This window comes from Bos taurus, chromosome 2, assembly GCF_002263795.3.
Source record: "Bos taurus isolate L1 Dominette 01449 registration number 42190680 breed Hereford chromosome 2, ARS-UCD2.0, whole genome shotgun sequence".
Lineage (NCBI taxonomy): Eukaryota > Metazoa > Chordata > Mammalia > Artiodactyla > Bovidae > Bos > Bos taurus.
The window spans coordinates 107108904-107127012 of NC_037329.1; the positions used below are offsets into that span (position 1 = coordinate 107108904).

General features: G+C 51.5%; 3 protein-coding genes across 4 annotated transcripts in view; all 3 read right to left on the bottom strand.

Moving 5' to 3' along the window:
- NHEJ1 (non-homologous end joining factor 1) overlaps positions 1-3997 on the bottom strand; it is a 92200-nt gene extending 88203 nt beyond the window's left edge. Inside the window, exons 1-2 of one of the 2 annotated variants that reach the window (XM_015459118.3) lie at positions 3911-3997; positions 389-565 (exon numbers count right to left, since the gene is read on the bottom strand). In XM_015459118.3, the coding sequence (XP_015314604.2) occupies positions 389-565 (177 nt within the window). In that variant the 5' untranslated portion in view covers positions 3911-3997. 2 annotated transcript variants of the gene reach the window in all.
- An 850-nt stretch (positions 3998-4847) lies between these two features.
- On the bottom strand, positions 4848-11406 carry SLC23A3 (solute carrier family 23 member 3). The gene is given in 13 exon segments (NM_001191386.2): positions 4848-5708; positions 5803-5898; positions 7168-7335; positions 7636-7741; positions 8237-8478; positions 8480-8491; positions 9270-9384; positions 9531-9654; positions 9973-10154; positions 10510-10583; positions 10744-10865; positions 10970-11127; positions 11242-11406. Coding segments are annotated over 13 exon segments (1851 nt in total). The 3' UTR covers positions 4848-5421.
- Positions 11407-13373: 1967 nt separating this feature from the next.
- CNPPD1 (cyclin Pas1/PHO80 domain containing 1) lies at positions 13374-17757 on the bottom strand. The gene is given in 9 exon segments (NM_001015538.2): positions 13374-14575; positions 14792-14909; positions 15274-15335; positions 15908-16036; positions 16122-16242; positions 16405-16486; positions 17034-17041; positions 17043-17143; positions 17598-17757. Coding segments are annotated over 9 exon segments (1236 nt in total). The 5' UTR covers positions 17667-17757; the 3' UTR covers positions 13374-14029.
- Between the last annotated feature and the right edge of the window lie 352 nt (positions 17758-18109).

An 18109-nucleotide genomic window follows, 5' to 3' on the forward strand; every position in this document is an offset into this window, starting at 1 on the left:
AAGAAAGATCCTACATGTCACAACTAAGACCCGATACAGCCATGTAAATGAAGACATATTTTTAAAAGAGAAGATAGTAGGCAGAAGAGGAAGGTGAGGGAAAATAAAAACATCAGAACAGGAAAGAAGAAAACAATTTTGGCCTACTTCACAATTCTTCCTTCTACTAAATACACTACAGAAATATACCCACACCCACACCCATATGGAAAGATCCCAGGGTTAGAGGCGGAAATGCAGAACACTGGTGGCAATTGTTTTATCCTGATTTAAACTTCCTTGGTAACCTATAGGCCAACAAGCTGGGAGATGGTAATGCTCCCTGACCTTCACTAGGGAAGAAATTATGTCCCCTGCCACCCACAGCAGTACTTCTCTTCACACTTACCTTGGCTCGCTGGCTGATTACACTAGTGTCCACCTGTTCATGCCACACCTGTTGAAGATCTGAAACCAGCAAGGCATAGCCCTGCCTGGTGATATACGCCTTGGCCAGGAGGGAGTTCTCAGCAAGCTGTAACCATGCCCATGGCTGCATCAGCAGGCCTTGCTCCAGTTCCTCCATCTGCAGCAGAATCTTAATTTAGCAAAATGCCTCCAGGGTCCTGCAAGTCTGACACCACTCAGACAATTCTGTATCAAATATGCTTCATGAAAATCCTCAGAAAACAGAAGGAATGGATTTACTTTCTTCTAACTGCAGCAGAATCTTAATTTAGCAAAATGCCTCCAGGGTCCTGCAAGTCTGACACCACTCAGACAGTTCTGTATCAAATATGCTTCATGAAAATCCTCAGAAAACAGAAGGAATGGATTTACTTTCTTCTACCTCTCCTCCACCCTCCTGGTATGTAATAAGCTGAGCATCAATCTTACTACCTCCTATCACTAAAAATCTATCTAGAATTTTGACAGCTTTTTCCTCATATTAAATTCCTAGAGGATGTAAAATATCTCCTTCTTCTATAGCATTTAAGGCTCAATAAAAGGGTAATAGAATTTCTGCTTTCCAATGGTAAAACAATGTGGAAACCCACACCATTCTTGTCGCAACTTTATCACATTCCTAATAAATATGTCAGTGCTATCCTTTCCCAGAATTTCTAAAAGAGAAGAAATTGTTCTTTTTTATAAAACATCATAAGTATCATAAGCAGGAAACTCGAATTATTTGATCAATATCTAAAAACAAAACTCTGGAAGCTCTCAGAATTTTAAATATATGTGTGTGTGTGTTCTGACTCTTTTCGACCCTATGGACTGACTGTATCCTGCCAGGCTCCTCTGTCCATGGGGATTCTCCAGGCAAGAATACTAGAGGTGTGTATATTCACTAAACATATATATATTCCCTAAATTACAGTATGCACATATATATATATATACACTTATATGTCCCCTAAATACATTTTTCCCTAAATATAGATACATTCTCTAAGTCAGGGATTCTTAACCTAGAGTCAATGCATGTAAGTTCTCTGGAATTATACGCAAAATTTGTGCATACATCCATATACCCATTTGGAGGGAAGAGATTCATAGTTATGGTCAAATAAAGAGCTAATAACTTCATGTCCAGAAGCAAAGAGAAAAGCCCCAACTCCATTTCAAGAAGACCCTGAATGACTAAGAAGTCAATATAAGATACAGAACATAGCAAAGGTAGAGACCATGAAATAACTCCACTTCCCTCATCGCCTACCTCCCCACCCAAGGCACTGCCATCAATGATATCATGCCCTGCTGAACATCCTGGAAGCCAACCTTTCCACTTCAATAACTAAATGTGTAGCCTTAACCAAACAGATGTTCAGTAACTATGGCTACTTTACAGGCAGTTTGATCATTTTTTCTGTGGGTTAAAAAAAAAAGTGATATACATATATGAAACGAATCGCCAGTCCAGGTTCGATGCATGATACTGGATGCTTGGGGCTGGTAGGGTACGGGGAGGGAGGAGGGAGGGAGGTTCAGGATGGGGAACACGTGTATACCTGTGGCAGATTCATGTTGATGTATGGCAAAACCAATACAATACTGTAATTAACCTCCAATTAAAATAAATAAATTTATATTTTAGAAAAAAGAAAGTGATATAATGAAAGTCTATAAATACAAACTGAAGTTGGGGGAGGTAGATCTTTAAGAATATAAAGAAAACAATGAAAATCCTTGGATTTCATTAATATGGTTAACATGGCTCCGTTCTTCCAGTCATTTTCGTCTCAATCTAAGCCATTATTCTTCCAACCATAACCTAGTGCAGCCTTGTAACATAATTTGTACAGTCACTAGGCAGGTGAAATAGAAATGCATATATTGTGACTTTTATCTAAAAGCCTAAAAACCTTCTGTTTGGAGGATGGTATTTCAGTCACAGTTCCCCTGCTATTCCTACTCGGAGGAGATCTGGGAATGATGAAGCCAGTCCTCACCAGACCAGAGTCCCACTTTGCCGAAGATCACAAACCTCAAGTCTGTCACAAACAGCAAGTCACCAAGCCATTCTTTCCTTTCTAGGCACTCCCCAGTGTGCACTCTCAGTCATCAAAATTGGGCTGATTATCTGAGCCTGTCACTTTAGAAAGCCTGGATGCTCAAGACCCCCACACTGGTATGGTGTTTTGTGGGCGGGGGAGGAGTTTAAAATGCAGCTGGGGGGGTCAACAAGCCCCCCAAAAAAGTTTGAGAAATTCAGCACCACACCTAGAGTAAGCTGCTCCCACCACACACGTCCAGTTCTGAGGCCTCCTATATCTCAGCTTTTTCTTACTTCCTTCTAGGATGACTTCACATTAACCAGATTCACCCGTTTTTTATTCTTTTCCTTCTAATAATTTTTTATTTAAGTATAGCTGATTTACAATATTATATTAGCTTCAAGTGTGGTGGTGGTGGTTTAGTCGCTAAGTCGTGTCCGACTCTTGCGACCCCAGGGTCTGTAGCCTGCCAGGCTCCTCTGTCCACGGGATTTTCCAGGCAAGATTACTGGAGTGGGTTGCCATTTCCTTCTCCAGGGGATCCTCCCGACCCAGGAATCGAACCCGGGTCCCCAGCATTGCAGGTAGATTCTTTACCTACTGAGCTATGCTGCTGCTGCTAAGTCGCTTCAGTCGTGTCCGACTCTGTGAGACCCCAGAGACGGCAGCCCACCAGGCTCCCCCGTCCCTGGGATTCTCCAGGCAAGAACACTGGAGTGGGTTGCCATTTCCTTCTCCAATGCATGAAAGTGAAAAGTGAAGTCGCTCAGTTGTGTCACTGAGCTATGAGGGAAGTCAAATGTACACCTGTTACAATTACTGAATGAAGGGAGGGGAAGTGTGGAGGGCCAACAGCGGAGCGGGGTTGCCTAAGGCGGGTGGGCATGAACCCCTCTAGGCGCAGTTCCTCCGCCATCCTGCAGAGGGAAGCAGAACACCAACGACCGTCCGGGCTAGACCCCGCCCCGCCTCACCCCTCTGGGAGAGGGCGGACCCTCTCTCCCTTTACCACAGCCCCACCCTAGGAGCCCCGCCTGGTGGCAGCCAGTTTCCATTCGCCCTCGCTAGAAAGGCCTTCCAGTCCGTGTTTCTATTTTTACAGAGCCGGCTGCGTGAGGCGCGGCTCCGAACTCCCCAAGGGGCAACAAGGCCAAAAACCCGCTGCTTCATCGCAGCAAGTTGCCGGGTAGGAGTACCTCCGCAAACCCCGCCCCGCGGCCGGGAGGCGAGCTGCGCACGCGCGGCCCCCGCCACCCCGCCCCCGCCGCCCATCCCTGGAGGCCTGGCCCAGAACCTTGGCCGCGCGGGTCCCTCCTGGCAGAACACTTGGGGGGAGGAGGCACTATTGCCAGGACCAGCCCGCAGGGCCCGAGAAGTCTCTCGCTGCCTGGCCTCGGCCCTGGCCCGGATTAGAGCTCGACCCCACCTACCGTGAGCGGCCGAGAGAGCTCTCACCCTCCCCGCGGCAGGCTGGCCCGCCCGCGCCAACGAAAAGGCCTAGAGTAGAAGCATTTCCCACCCCCACTACAGGGAGGTGGGGTCTTGGGACACTGGGGCGGAGCCCAGGCCTGATGTGGGCGGGGCATCTGGGCTCCAGGAGCTGATAAGTGGAGTGCTCGGAGCCGGAGGGCTACCGGGGCCCTGGTAGGGAAGTGGAAGGATAAAGACGCTCCTTAGAGTTGCCCTACGTCCCTGGTGACTCGGATAGTAAAGAATTCGCCTGCAATGCGGGAGACCAGGGTTGGGAAGATGCATCCCCTGGAGGAGGCATGGCAACCCACTCCTGTATCCTTGCCTGGAGAATCCCCATGGACAGAGGAGCCTGGCTGGATACAGTCCATAGGGTCGCAAAGAGTCGGACATGACTGAGCGACTAAGCTCAGCACAGCAGAGTTGCCCTGGCAGAGTAGAAAGAATGCCAGACGAAATGCAGGAAAGAGGACCACGAATTTGGATTTGTTGAAAAACCGAAAGTCAAATTTCCCTACCCTACGTGTCTTTTTTGTTTTGTTTTTAAATAAAATGAGGGGATTGAACGTCACTAGATAGTCTCTCTTGGGTCCCACCAGCACGCTGGTCGTTAAGAGATGAGTCTCCCAGGCATACTGTCCCTGGTCTGACCTTATCTTGTACCTTCCTGCCTCCTTTCTCCCTCCATCCACCACCATACTTATGCTCCATCACCAATCCAACTCATCTTGTACCTTGTGTAACTTACAGTTTTGCTCCATCTGGACACCCAAGTCTGAAAAATTCTCCTCATCCATGTTCCCCAACCCAAAGTCCTCTTGTTAAGACCAGCCCCAGTGCTGCTTCTATGTAAAGTCTTTCCCACTGTCCCCAATCAGAATTCATTGTTTCTTACTCTTTGCTCCCATAGCATTCTTTTAATCTTTATTGAAGACTGACTTCCATTTTGGATTTTAGTTAGTAATTACATGTTTTTTATTGTTGTTGTTTCTTTTTGATGCACCACCAAGCTTACAGGATCTTAGTAGTTCCCCCACCAGGGATCGAATCCACACCACTTGCATTGGAAGCTCAGAGTCTTAACCACTGGACCGCCAGGGAAGTCCAGTAATTACATGTCTTTTTAAATCATAAGTATTAGAGAAGGGAGGGACCCTGTCTTATCCATATCTGTATTTCCAGGACCTTACACATAGGAGATACTCAATAAATATCAGTTAAGTGAATGCTAGCATTCGAGTATAGATCGTTCACAGGCAAAATATCACTCATTCATTCACAGTCCCTGCTCTGGAACAGGCCTAACTAAGAAAAGAAAAGGCAAACACACCTATTGGGAAGTGAGACTTTGGGGGGGCCCATGTGAGACACACACATACATCCTCTCCCTAGGAGAAAGTGGAGCCTGCCATCTGATTCTCCAGCAAGCTGAAAGGTAGGACTAAACTAACCAGAGTAGGAATCCTAGTAATTACTGGGACTGTCCTCTGCTAGGCTGAGGGCACTGGTCCCCAAAGTCAGGCAACAAGTCAGCTGTCTCTCCAGGCTCAGAGGGCCCTCTTTCCTCATTCCCAGAGTCTTGGGGCAGCGGGCAGAGGCAACGGAGGGGTTGGGGAATGCAGGGACACAGGTTTTGGATGGAGAAAGGAAGCTCGTACTCTTGATCTGCCTTCTCCCTAGACTTCTGAGGCATCGGAGCCTCTCGGGCAGTAAAAGGAGGTGGCAGCCCTTGCCCTAGGCCTCGCTCAAGCCGTGTGCCTGCAAAAGACAAAGTGGTCAGGACATTGCCCAACCCAGGGAGTGATGACTTCCTGGCCACTCCCCAGTCTGCTGGGGCCTGGCCTCAACTTACCAGGGATGGTGTTCTCTAGGAGGAAGCCCAAGAGTCCCGCCAGGAAGATGGGCTCTGTGAGCAATGAGCGCAGTAGCACATCCAAAGGGCTCCAGCCTACAAGGGGTTGGGACCACGCAGGAGGGGGACTCTGACGCTATGCAAAACCAAGGGTCTAATACTTCCAACCTGAGCTTAAGTACTGGATGGAGGGCATATCTTTCTGAATTGTTCTATCTCTCCCTCCCCACTTTGTCCCTTTGCTCTCTATTTCCCACACCCAGACCCTTCCCACAGGACCCCTGCTTAACACCCTGTCTTCTGAGCATCCACGTACCCTCCAGATATGCTTTGATCATTCCAGGCTCCCTGTCTTTGGAAAGTTTGGTATTAAAATCCCCAACCTTATTTCCTACTTCTCACCTTCTATGCTCTAGCCTGAGTTCCTCAACCTTAGTACTACTGACATTTGGACCAGATAATTCTCTGTTTGAGAGAGGCTGTTCTGGGCACTATAGAATGTTTAACAGCATCTTTCTACCCACTAAATGCAAGTAACCTCTAAATGCAAGCAACCTCTCCCCTGCTTATAACAGCCAAAAATGTCTCCAGACACTGCTAAATGTTCTCTGTGGGGCAAAACCATCCTCAGTTAAAATCACTGCTGTTTGCTAAGCTGAGCTAACAAACTAAGTTATTTGCCGCTCCTGGAGCATATGCTATGACTTCCTACTTCAGCATCTTTGTTTACTGTGGTTCCTCTGCCAGGAATGACCTTTTCACCAATTGCGTTTCAATCTTACCATCCTTCGAGACCAGCTCAGTGTTACTTTCTCCATAAAAGTTACAGGGATCATCTCCAACAGAAGCCATCTCTCTCACTGCAGAGCATCCCAGCTCTTTATCTGAACCTTTCTAGTTACATTTCTACACATCTCATCTCTTTTATGCTATGCTAAGTCACTTCAGTCGTGTCCAACTCTGTGTGACCTCATAGACGGCAGCCCACCAGGCTTCCCCATCCCTGGGATTCTCCAGGCAAGAACACTGGAGTGGGTTGCCATTTCCTTCTCCAATGCATGAAAGTGAAAAGAGAAAGTGAAGTCGCTCAGTCCTGTCCGACTCTTAGCGACCCCATGGACTGCAGCCTACCAGGCTCCTCCGTCCATGGGATTCATCTCTTTTACTAGACTGTAAATCTATACGTACCTTTGTATCCCAAGGAAGCTAGCATGGTGTTCAGTAAATATTTGCTAAACAAATGGACAGACTATTTATCCCTAAGCCCAGAGAAGGGTGTGGGGCCTGGAGTCCAGAGAATCTCAAGCCTTGAGCCCTTGCTTGCCCACTGCCAGGCAACTCCTCTTTCCCTCCCCTTCCTCCCACCTGTTTTCAGTAGGACTGAAGCTTCCCGAAACCACCTCGGCAGTAACAGGGCCATGAAGATGGAGAAGCCAACAATGAAGACATTCCGCCCAGAGTCAATGTCAGCCAAGTGGAAGCTGGAGAATCCAGTAGACAGAACCATGGCCTGGGTCACTCCCAGCACCCCACCTGTGTCGTACGGAAGTAATCGAAGAGGTTGGGAGAGGGCTGGCACAGCAGAGTACTTACTATAGGGCGGGGCAGGTTGTGATGGGCAGAGACCACCAAAAAGCCCAGAAGCCCAGTCAGGAGGCCAAGATGTGGCTGAGAAAATGCGGGCAGCTGCCACATACTCACAGCCATATACTAGGGAAGCTTCTCAGAAAGAAAGGGTGTCGACCACAAGCAACCAGTTGGGCCCTGCTGGGGGATCCTGGTTCAATACTAGTGCTGCTGAGACATCCGCTCACCAAGCACAGGCCCACTCACCAAGCACAGGCAGCGGGATGGTGGTGAGGAGCTGGGCTAGCCTCGGGGAGAGCCCCAGCGCCATGCAGAACAGCCCCACCAAGTGGGCCACTCGCCGAGGTCCAGCCTATGTGATGAAGAGACACTGGAACACACCTCTTCAACCACTCAAGCTTTGTGCTTGGCCAACCCCATCTCATCCTTTGGATCCCAACTCAAATGTTACTCTCCCAAGAAGCATCCTAAAGGGATCTCTCTTACTCAACCCCCTTCCCATCCCCTGCTTTGTTTTCTTAATAGCACTTATCATTTTTGGAAATTATCTTATTTGCTTTTCTCCTAACGTGTCCGCCTCTCTCTTGAAGTACTCAAGAGAACAGGGACTTCATCTGACTCCTTTCTCTCTAGAACCTCAGCCCTGGTACAAACGCCTGAGGCACAGAAGGAGCTCAGTAGTGACTTAGTGTCTCCCTCACACTCCTAGTCCCCACCACTTCTAGGCACCTCTCTCAATGAGATGGCTGCTGTGAAGAGCCCGACAGAGGGCTGGGCACAGCAAGCCATCAGTTCCCCTCCCTCTCTTGCACCTCCGGTTCCTCTCCCCACACCCCTGTTCACATACCTGGAGAAGACCCACTGTGCCCACGTTGGGGAAGCTGGATGCAGTGCCCATGGGGCTTCCCAAAAGCCCAGCCAGCACACTGCCCAGTCCCTCCAGGCTCAGCCCTCGGCTACAGGCATGCGGAGGTGGAGAAGGCAAACGCAGCAGCTGGCCACAGAGGGCATAGCAGCCCAGGGAGCTGGTGGAGGCTGCCAAGGCCATGGAGATGCCTGCAGCCAGAGCCCTGGGTGTCAGCAAGGGCCAAGTCCCACTCAGCTGGGGAGGGAGAAGGAGCCACTTTGGGGCCAGACTCAAGTCTGAAGCATCCCCCTGCCTGCAAAAGCCTGTGACACAAGAAGCCTAAAGGCCTCATTGTCTTTGAAGATAATGTCTTGGGACAAAACCATCAAACTCAGAGTAAAAACCCATCCCTTTACTGCGATCTACAAAGTCCCTTTGGTCTGACCCTTACCTCTTTCTCTAGCCTCATCTACAACCACACTCTTCATCATTCCTTTCACTCCAGATACACTGGCCTTGTTTCAGGCCTTTGTACTTGCTGTGCTGCTGGCCACCACAGGGTCTTTGCATATGCTGTTCTCTCCACCTAGAATGCTCTTGTCTCTTGCCTTTCCCTAATAAGCTCCTACTTGTCTCTCACATCTCAGCTCAGCGATCACTTCCTCAAGAATGCCTTTCTTGGGAAATCTCTGGTAGTCCAGTGGTTAGGGCTCCATCTCTCACTGCTGAGGGCCCAGGTTCAATCCCTGGACGGGGAACTAAGATCCCACAAGCTGTGTGGCATGGTCAAAAAGTAATATAAATAAATAAAAATAAATAAAAACCATTAAAAAAAGAATGCCTTTCCTAACCTCTCCAATAAAGTCAGATTTTTTCCCATTGTAAACCTTCATCATACAAGGTACATGTCCTTTGCTGTATTTACTACGTGCAATTCTACATTCACTTAGGTAACTATTGAATTAGTATCTGTATTCCCTGACATATTATAAGCTTCCTGAATGCAGGCTCTGCATTCTAGGAGAAAGCCTACCTGGATGAGGCAGCCAAAACCATGGTGCCTTGGTGGGGGCAGACAACTCCCCGGGGATGATGCTGAGACCCAGAAGGGCAGAGACAATCCACACACAGGCCACTGGGATCAGCACCTGAGGGACAAGACTCAGAAAAGAACCCCTCCCCCAGAACCTTCCAACCTTCTTAAAGGGGTAAGCAACAACCAAGTAGGGGCCAAGTGAGCAATCCATGCCAGCCCTCCTAACTCCAACTGCCTCTCGCCCAAACTCCCACATACCGAGAGGAGCCTGAAGGCCAAGATGTGAGTATGGGTTGAAGAGGTTGAAGCTGGCCTCCAGTGGCGTGGGGGTAGCAGGCAGGAGCCCAGGTGCTGAGAACAGACCACCATGAGCACAATCAGCCTAGAAAAGGGAAGGGGCTTTAGGGGCAAGAGGAAGCTTGCCCCTGAGGCAAGGAGTGGAGATGGGAGGGGCAGAATACCACGAAAGGTTGTTCCAGAGAAGAATGCCCCCATGGAGAGGGCAGGAGGGCACCTTGGGGATCAGTGGGAGACAAGGTACAAGTCAAGGTGAACAAATGAATCCAGTAAAAGTCCTGGATTCCAAACCCACAAGTGTTATCCCTGCTGAGACGGCTGCTGGACTGGTAGAGTAGCAGCTCTCCCCTCCCCCTGCTCCCACACAACCCACTGGGCATAATGCCTCTTAGGACTTACGTACAGCGATGCCAGGCCCCAGTGAGTGGAGCAGAGCAGAGCTACTTCCCTGTAGACAGAGAGCCCTGCCACAACCAGGCTGGGGGCCAGCACTAGGGGCCCACAGCGGGGGAACAAGTGGCCAGGACCCCCCAACAGCCCCAGAATGGCCTGCAGCAGCCCAGAGACCACCACAGCCCCGGACACCTGGTGGAGAGGAGAAAAGGACAAAGAGAAAACATTCTCCTTTATCAAGATGACCTCAGCCTGGACTTCTTAACTAATTCCAGGGAGTTCGCTGGAATCCTCGTGGTTAGGATTCCAGGCTTTCACTTCCATGGACCAGGTTCAGTCCCTGGTTGGGGAATTGAGATCCCACAAGCTGCATGATGTGGCAAAAAAAAAAAACCAAAAACCAACAATTCCAGGAGAGGTTCCCCACCACCACCTCTTTCCCCTACAAAAACCTCACCTCAGTTCCTACAAAATGGAAACAAGAACCTCCCCAACCCCGGGAGCACTCTTAGTCCAGCCCTCCTCCTCCACATCCCCAAGCACGTACCTCTCGGATAGAAGTGTTCCAGAGCTCCAAGCCATGGCAGCCAGGCCCCCCACAGAGGCGCAGCACAAGGGAGGCTGGGAGAAGTTGGGGGCATGGAGAGGAGAGATGGAAACAGGATGGAGACCCATCGCTCTACAGTTCTGGCTGGTGCCTGGCCCTTTCATCATTGCCCCATCTCAACCCTGCACCCAAGTCCACCTGTGTGCTCAGAGGAGCACCCAACTCCACCCTCGCCCTGTGCCCTTGCTCTGTGCTCACAGTTTCCAGGTGTCCGGAGAGCCAGAGGTAATTTCTGACTGGTCAGCACCAAGGCGGGGATAAGAAACTGTAAGGATGGAGCCTGGACAAGAGGCAGCCTGTAGGAACAGCAGGTCTGGTAACGTGGGGCAGTGACTAGCCTCCCTGAGCCTCGCCTCCCCGCTGGGACCCTGTCACCTTCTCTCCAGGGAATTCCTCTCACCTGCTGCCCATCCAAGTTTGCAGGGAGGTAGACACGCCACATGCAAAGAGGCTGGAAGCCAGGAGCTGGGCAGGGGAGAAAGAGAGTCCTCCTGCTGGGAGACTTTGAAGCAGGAGCAGGTGGGAGGCGCAGAGTAGAGAAGCCAACACCAAGATATGCTGCGGGCGATTAGGCAGAAATACGTATTTCCAGAGGGTTTCTCATGCCACCACACCTACACCCTCCAAACACCCTCTTCAGCCAACAGCGACCCAGGCACCTCTGCCTCCTACCTGCAGAGCCAGAAGACAGCTGAGGCCCCAAGGAGGAGGCCCAGACAGAGAGGCCCAAGAGTCAGAGGAGGGATTTTGGACATCGGGTGGCCGTGGCAGGGTAGCCAGGGTGCCCTGGGAACCCACAGACTGGAGCTGTATGGCGTTGGGGGGTGACTGGCTCATGCTCCCTGCCTTCTGTCTCGTCCTGGCCACCCTGGGCCAGAGTTAAGTAGGGAGAAAGAGAGAGTAAGAGGTCAGAGTTTGTGTGAAGTTAGCTGCCTGGAGCAGGGAGGGGGCGGTAGTGTCAATGAAGCAGAGCGAAGAGATGAGGGATTTGGGGCAGGACGAAGCCCTTTCACCTTTGCCCAGCTCTTGTGCAAATTCCATCACCCATTAACCGGGGAACCAAGTTCCGAGTCCCTCCCCCTCCCAAGAATCTCCATCTGGGTCTCCTGTCCCAGGATAGGAGTGGTGGGGAGGAAACCCCCCCAGCATAGCCAGGGCAAGTTTGATAGACTGTACTGCCTCCTCACCACTGCCATTTGGAACCATCGCAATTACAGTAGTTCTCAAGCCTTGTACATCCTTCGTCATGTATGACAACTGTGATCACAACTCTGTATACAATGTCCTCATTGTAATATAAAGAAGAAATCAAAGTGGTTTATTTTTTAAATATTTATTTGGCTGCTCCAATCCTAACTGGGGGAAGCAGAATCCTCAATCCTTGCTGCAGCATGTGAGATCTTTAGTTGTGGCGTGCAAACTCTTAAGTTGTGGCATGTGGGATCCAGTTCCCCTGACCAGGGATGAAACCTGGGCCCCCCGCATCAGGAGGACGGAGTCCTAGCCCCGGGACCAGCAGGGAAGTCCTCAAAGTAATTTATAATGACTTATTTCACCGTGGGAAAGCTTGGGTCCAACTAAACTAGAAGACAGTGAAGCAGCCCAGTGCCCACCCCTCAAGTGGAATTGCCACAGATGTGACAGCTACAATCCCAGCTGATACTGGTGCTTCCCTGATGACAGGTGTACCCCCGGCAGCGCTGCCATTCGTGACCCGATGTTCCAAAAGAGTGAACAAGTTCTTTGTAAAGTACTGAACAAAGCATAGATTTAATGTACACAGAGATGCATTCCTGGGAAACAGAGTCTTTCCAAATGGGCAAAATCTATTCTGTGTTTACATGCTTAGAGAAAATAAGTAGTTCCAGGCTCAGATAAACAGTCATACATGATATCCACCCAGTCATTCAAAAGTTGCTCGGGAATTCTTCATAAGGGAATTCTCGAGCCTTTCTGGATGTGTAGCTTCCCATATAGGCTGACTAAGTGCCAGTACGTCCCATCCCTTCAAATTTTTGTCAACCAAAAAATGACCCATAAGTTTCCAAGATGCCCCCTAGGTGGCAGTACCACCCCTACTGTGTCTCTTCCTCTGTGGTACCAAATCATCTCGGTTCAGCTGGCTGCTCTTCTTCTTCCAGTGATAACCCAGCCTTGGTCTTCTCTTTGGTGGTGGTTTAGTCACTAAATTGTGTCTGACTCTTGTGACCCCATGGACTGTAGCCCACCAGGCTTCTCTGCCCATGGGATTTCCCAGGCAAGAATACTGGAGTGGGTTGTCATTTCCTTCTCCAGGGTATCCTCCCAATCCAGGGATTGAACCCGGGTCTCCTGCATCGCAGGCGGATTCTTTACCTGCTAAGCCACCACGGAAGCCCTTACGCTAATTACCACCATTTGTCAGCCCAGAAAGGAAGTCAGGAGACAAAGTGTCCTTGGGCTTGCCCTCAAGGAGCTCACGGGGCTCTGCTGGATATGCTCTCCATGAGATGGCCTTGGGATCCACAAAGATGGTGCTCACTCAGAACTTGTGACAGACAGGGCTACCCCTAGGCACCGCACAGTCACCATCTGTGCCCCACTGCACTAGAGTCGAGGAGTGTTAGGGACCCCAGGGTGCTGGGAGCAGGAACGAGGGAGCAGCTTGGTATGAGAACCTATGACCATCAAACAAGGACATTCTGGAATGGGGGTCAGAGAGAATGAGCAGCAGGACGGTAGGATCAGGGAGTAGGAGGCTGAGAAGGAAGATCTGGGGAGGAGAGTTCTTTGAGGGCTGCTGCAGAAGGAAGAGTCCAGGCCATGCAACTAAAACTGTTTATTGAAACCTTAGTTCTACAAAAGCGTGAAAAATCCAGATATAAAGCAGTGGCCAGAGAGGCCCGTGAAGAGAACACCCAGGAGAGGAACTGGAAGAGAGAAAAGCCCAGGAGCGGGGGACTAAGAAGAGAATGTTGGAAGACAAAAGGGCCGGGTGAAGGTCCCAGAAGCCCCTGGTTCTTCTAGACTGGGCACGGGTATGGGAGGCTTCCCCCCTCCCACTTCCCTCAGCAACTCCCACCATGGGTGGCCCTGTCAGTCCCTGCCTCTCCTACCTCAGGGACATCAAACAGACCCTGGTCAATGTTTCCTCCCTCCCTTGCCCAATCCTAGGAAACTCAAAAGCAAAAGTCTAGAAGAGCCCAGGGGACATGGAGAGACAGGAGCCTTGCCCCTGTCCACCTGTGACACGCCCCTGGTCACTGAGCTGAGGCTTTCCCTGGAACCACCACTGCCCTGGCCAGGCAATCAGCCACTGAGGGACAGAAGAGCAAGTGATCTTCAGTCCTTCTGCCACACGACCCCCTTAAGCTCCATCACCCAGGAGGACAGGAGACCAGCCAAGGACCCAGATCAAGCTTTGCCCCTCCAGGCTCTCAGGGACTCCCAAATCCTCTTAACACATTCCTCAGAACCCTACCTAGCCTGGGAAAATGAAAGACTTCAGGCGGGCCAGCTCCATGATGCTGAAAAGGGAACATTGCTGGGGCTGTGGAAGCAGAGGGGGCATTGGGCTCCAAGGCCAGGGGGGAGCCAGGCCATGGGAGTGGGACCAAGGACTGGGGGGCCCCGTGGGGACAGTATGGTTGAGGTGGTGGCAGGCACGGCAGGTTGGGGAGTCCTTCTGGAGCTTCTGGCAAAGGGGGCAGTTGTGAAGAAGAATGGGGGGAGCAGGAGGGTCCGGAGGAGGCAATGGTGGGGGAGTCAGCGAGACTAGCAGACTGCCCCACAGTGAACGCAACACTACATTGCCTTCCAGGCAGCCGGAGACATTAGCAGGAGACGGCAGGCACTGTGGCATGGGAGAAGGTATGCAGGGTTCCAAAAGGCACCTGGAGGCCAGTCCAAGGTCTGGAGGGCCAGGCGGGGGGCTGCAGGACAGCCCTAAGGACTGGTGTATTACGGCCATCGATGCCACGGCGAGGGCCACGCTGCTCACATATGCCATAGCCAACAGGCAGGACAGCTGGGGGAGAGGGGTTAAGAAAGGTCAGTGCCCAAATCCCCTTCCTCTGAACCCTCTTCTAAATGTCTTTAACACACCCATCCCTTATCTCTGGACATGTGGACTCAACTTAAGAGATCTCAGTCACCATCTACTTCCAACCCCATCTCCTGAGCCATTCTGTATTTGCTTGACATCAGCCAGCTCAAGCTCCGTCTGCTTCCTGACCTGCCTCACCTTTGCCAGCTGCTGGCAGAGGGAGCCCAGCACCAGTTGCCAGGCAGGCTGCTCCAGCAGCACACACAGGTCTGTGTAGGTGTACCAGCCCCGCCGGCGCCCCTGCTGCTCAGCCACGCTGCAGGGATAGGAGAAAAGAGAGAGAGGGTCTGCAATCTTCCTGCAGCTGGCCCACCGGCACCCTCATTCCCCCAGGGACCTACCAGGGAACACCGGGGAACTTGTTAAATGTACAGGCTCCTAGACTACCCGTTGATTCCAAAGATAAGGGTGAGACCAAGATCTGTATTTTAAATAAGCTTCTCCCACTTTTCCAAAGGTGATTACAAAGAGGAGAGCAGACTCGTTTCAGAACCATGACCTTGGGCAATTCTCTTTCTCCTTTTCTCCCTCCCCCCAGACCCTCACCTCTGTTTAGCTCCTATGGCTTAGGCCTCAGCCTCCAAATCCTCAAGTCCCTCTTCCCAATTCCTAGAACCTACCAGCCCTCCAGCCAGCTCAGCACCTCAAAGATTTCCCGAGGATCAGTGTAGAGCCGCCAATCCTGTGGATAAAGAGAAGAGCATCCAACCAGACTTGGACATGAGCCACAGTCAATTAATAACCAGACCCACAGCAGCAACTACAACCTCCACTACAGGTAACACGTGGCTCTTACCATGTGCCAGATACTGTTCCAAAAGCTTTTATGTATTAACTTATTTAATCACCACATATCTGGTTTCACATTGCACCCTCCAGTAAAAGCAAGGGGAAAAAAATAATCCTGGGAATGGTTCATGCCCATAGGGAGCCCAGAATCTAGGGAAAGGCAAAGTCTGGAAGCAAATACCCAGAGCCCAGTAAGATAAGCTCTGGCTCAGAGTGTACTCTGTGGGACCTGGAAGACTGACAATGGGAGATCTCCACTTCTGACTTCACCATGCCAGGAACCTCCAAAGACTGTGCTTATTCCAGAAAAGCTAGAGGGGAAGATGCTAATAAGGGAAGACATAAAGAAGACAAACAGAAAGATAAATGAAGAGACCACAAGAAGCTGGGAGATAAAAAACAAAGGATGAAAAGAACATAAAAGCAGGTCAGGAAAACAGAGCAAGAGAGAGAAGAGCTATTCACCATGGCACTCAGGAAGCCCCTCTCCAGGGCATTGAGAGTGGGCACGGCCACACCCCCAGCAGCTCCCCATTCATCATTGAAGACCTCTTCTTCCTCCCCTTCATCATAGAGGTACTTACTGGCCACCATCTGCAGAGGAACCAGAGGTGGTATCAGTAGAGCTCACACCTGGCTCCGGGCTTACCAGGGAGATAAAGGGAAGGGGGCATCTTACCATGGAGATCAGGAACAAGTCAGAGGATGACACATGCTGTAGGTAGTCTGGGTTTCTATGCCGGAGCCGCTCAATGTATACCAGAGCCAGCATCATAGCACACGGAGAGATGCAAGCCTCTCTGGGTATCAGAAAGCATTAGGAATTAAACGCAAGGATCTTTTGGTTCTTGTAACTTATGATGCTCATCCCTGTTTCTTTACAAGTTCTCTTTAGAGGTAACTGTTCCCCTCTCTATAGAACCCAAACACTCTCACTCTGTATCTCTCAATTGTGGACTCACCGGGACACGTGGGCTACATATTTCTTCTGGAGCCGGCGAATAGGACTGGGGGCTGCCTTCTGGAGGAGTTCCACAGCAATATCTGCAGAGGCAGAAGGATAATAGAGTGAGCAAACAACTCCCCCACAGTGGTGCCCACTGCTATCAGCAGAAGACCCAGATCTACATTCTCTGAGGTCTTGGAGACAGGACCACAGTAACAAAGTGGAGATCCAGTTCTCCCACGCTGAAACAAAAGGCCTATTCCAAATTTGAATTCCAGCTCCTTCCAGCAGGAAGGCTTATTTCCCTGTCACCTGCAATTACCTAGGTGCGTCCTTCACTGTAGCTCATTTGAGAAGATAAACATGCCTTGTTGATGGGGGAAATATATGATAGATATGCTTCGAAAATTAAAAGTTTCTAGTATATAGATCAAGAATAACATAAATTTGTAAGGCAGCAATATTTCCTACTCATTTGGATTTAAGGAAAAAATGAAATACAAACCTAGTCCTTACACCTGTCAAACATACTAGCTACCAAGAGGCAGTGTAGTTCACAGGGTACACCTAGAGTCACTTTGATGACAGCTGACAACCCCACTTTCAGGCTTCTCACTTGTCCGGTCGTACAAAATACTGTCTAACCTGCCACCGGGGCTGGAGAGCTCCTCCAGGGTACAGTCAGTTTCCCAGTCCCAGCCATAGTAGAGTCTCCTTCGGATCCGGGCACTCAGCTTCTGGTGTCCTGGGAGGAACTGAAACAGGGCAGGAGGTGGGTGGAGGGTGAAGGGCAGGGAAGCGTATGCTGGAGGATCCTGGCTCCTGACTGGAAGGGGGCTACGGGGCGGTAGGCCTGCCTCAGGGCTGGTGGGGCCCGTGCCCTACCCAGCCCCGCATTCTCTGGATTGTTTGCTAGCGGCACTATGTCCACAGGGGGTGGAGTCCTTCTCACCGAGGGCTCCGGAGGAGAAGTTCTCCAAGAAGGGGCCGGGCTGGTTACCTCCTACCCCATTCCTGTACCCCGCGGCTTTCCCCATGGGCCCAAGGAGCCAGGGCCTCGAGTAGGCACGGGTCGAGCGGCTACCGCCTAATTCCCCAGCAGAGCCATCAGGCGAGCTCGCGGCCCCGCTCGGGCTCCGGTGGGGGGCGCGGAGGGAGCGCCCGCGGTCGCGGCTCCAAGCGCTGGGAGGCGGCGGGCCGCGTGCTCACCGTGAAGTCCTGGAAGCCGGTGAGGGAGAAGGTGCCTTCTTCGTCTAGCAGGAGCCCGGCCAGGTCCATCGCGGCGCCAGCCACTGCCTTACGATGGGAAGGGAACGAGTTCTAAAGAGGCCGCGGAGCCGTCCCTGCCCGCCTGCCCACCTGTCCGCCGGGCTCCCTCCCGCGGGCCACCGCCCTTGCCGGTGCAGCCCCCTCCCCTCGCGCCAGCCGCGGCAGGCGGGGCCGGGCAGCAGAGCCTCTTCCTGTTCCGCTCCGGGCGGGGCTCCCGGCTCCGGACTCGGGGCGTGGAGCTCCAAAGCCTGGGCGCCCACCTCACCGAGTAGAGAAGAGTCCTGGCTTCGAGGCGCGTGCTGTGCCTTTGCCGCGCCGCGCCGCGCGTCTGCCCGGTGTTTACAAGCCGCGGGGGCGTCGCGGGCGAAGTCAGCGCCGGGCACTTCCTGCTGCCAGCTGGGCCGAGCCGCCGGCTTCGACCGCTGGGAAGGAGCTGGGCTAGAATTCCTGAT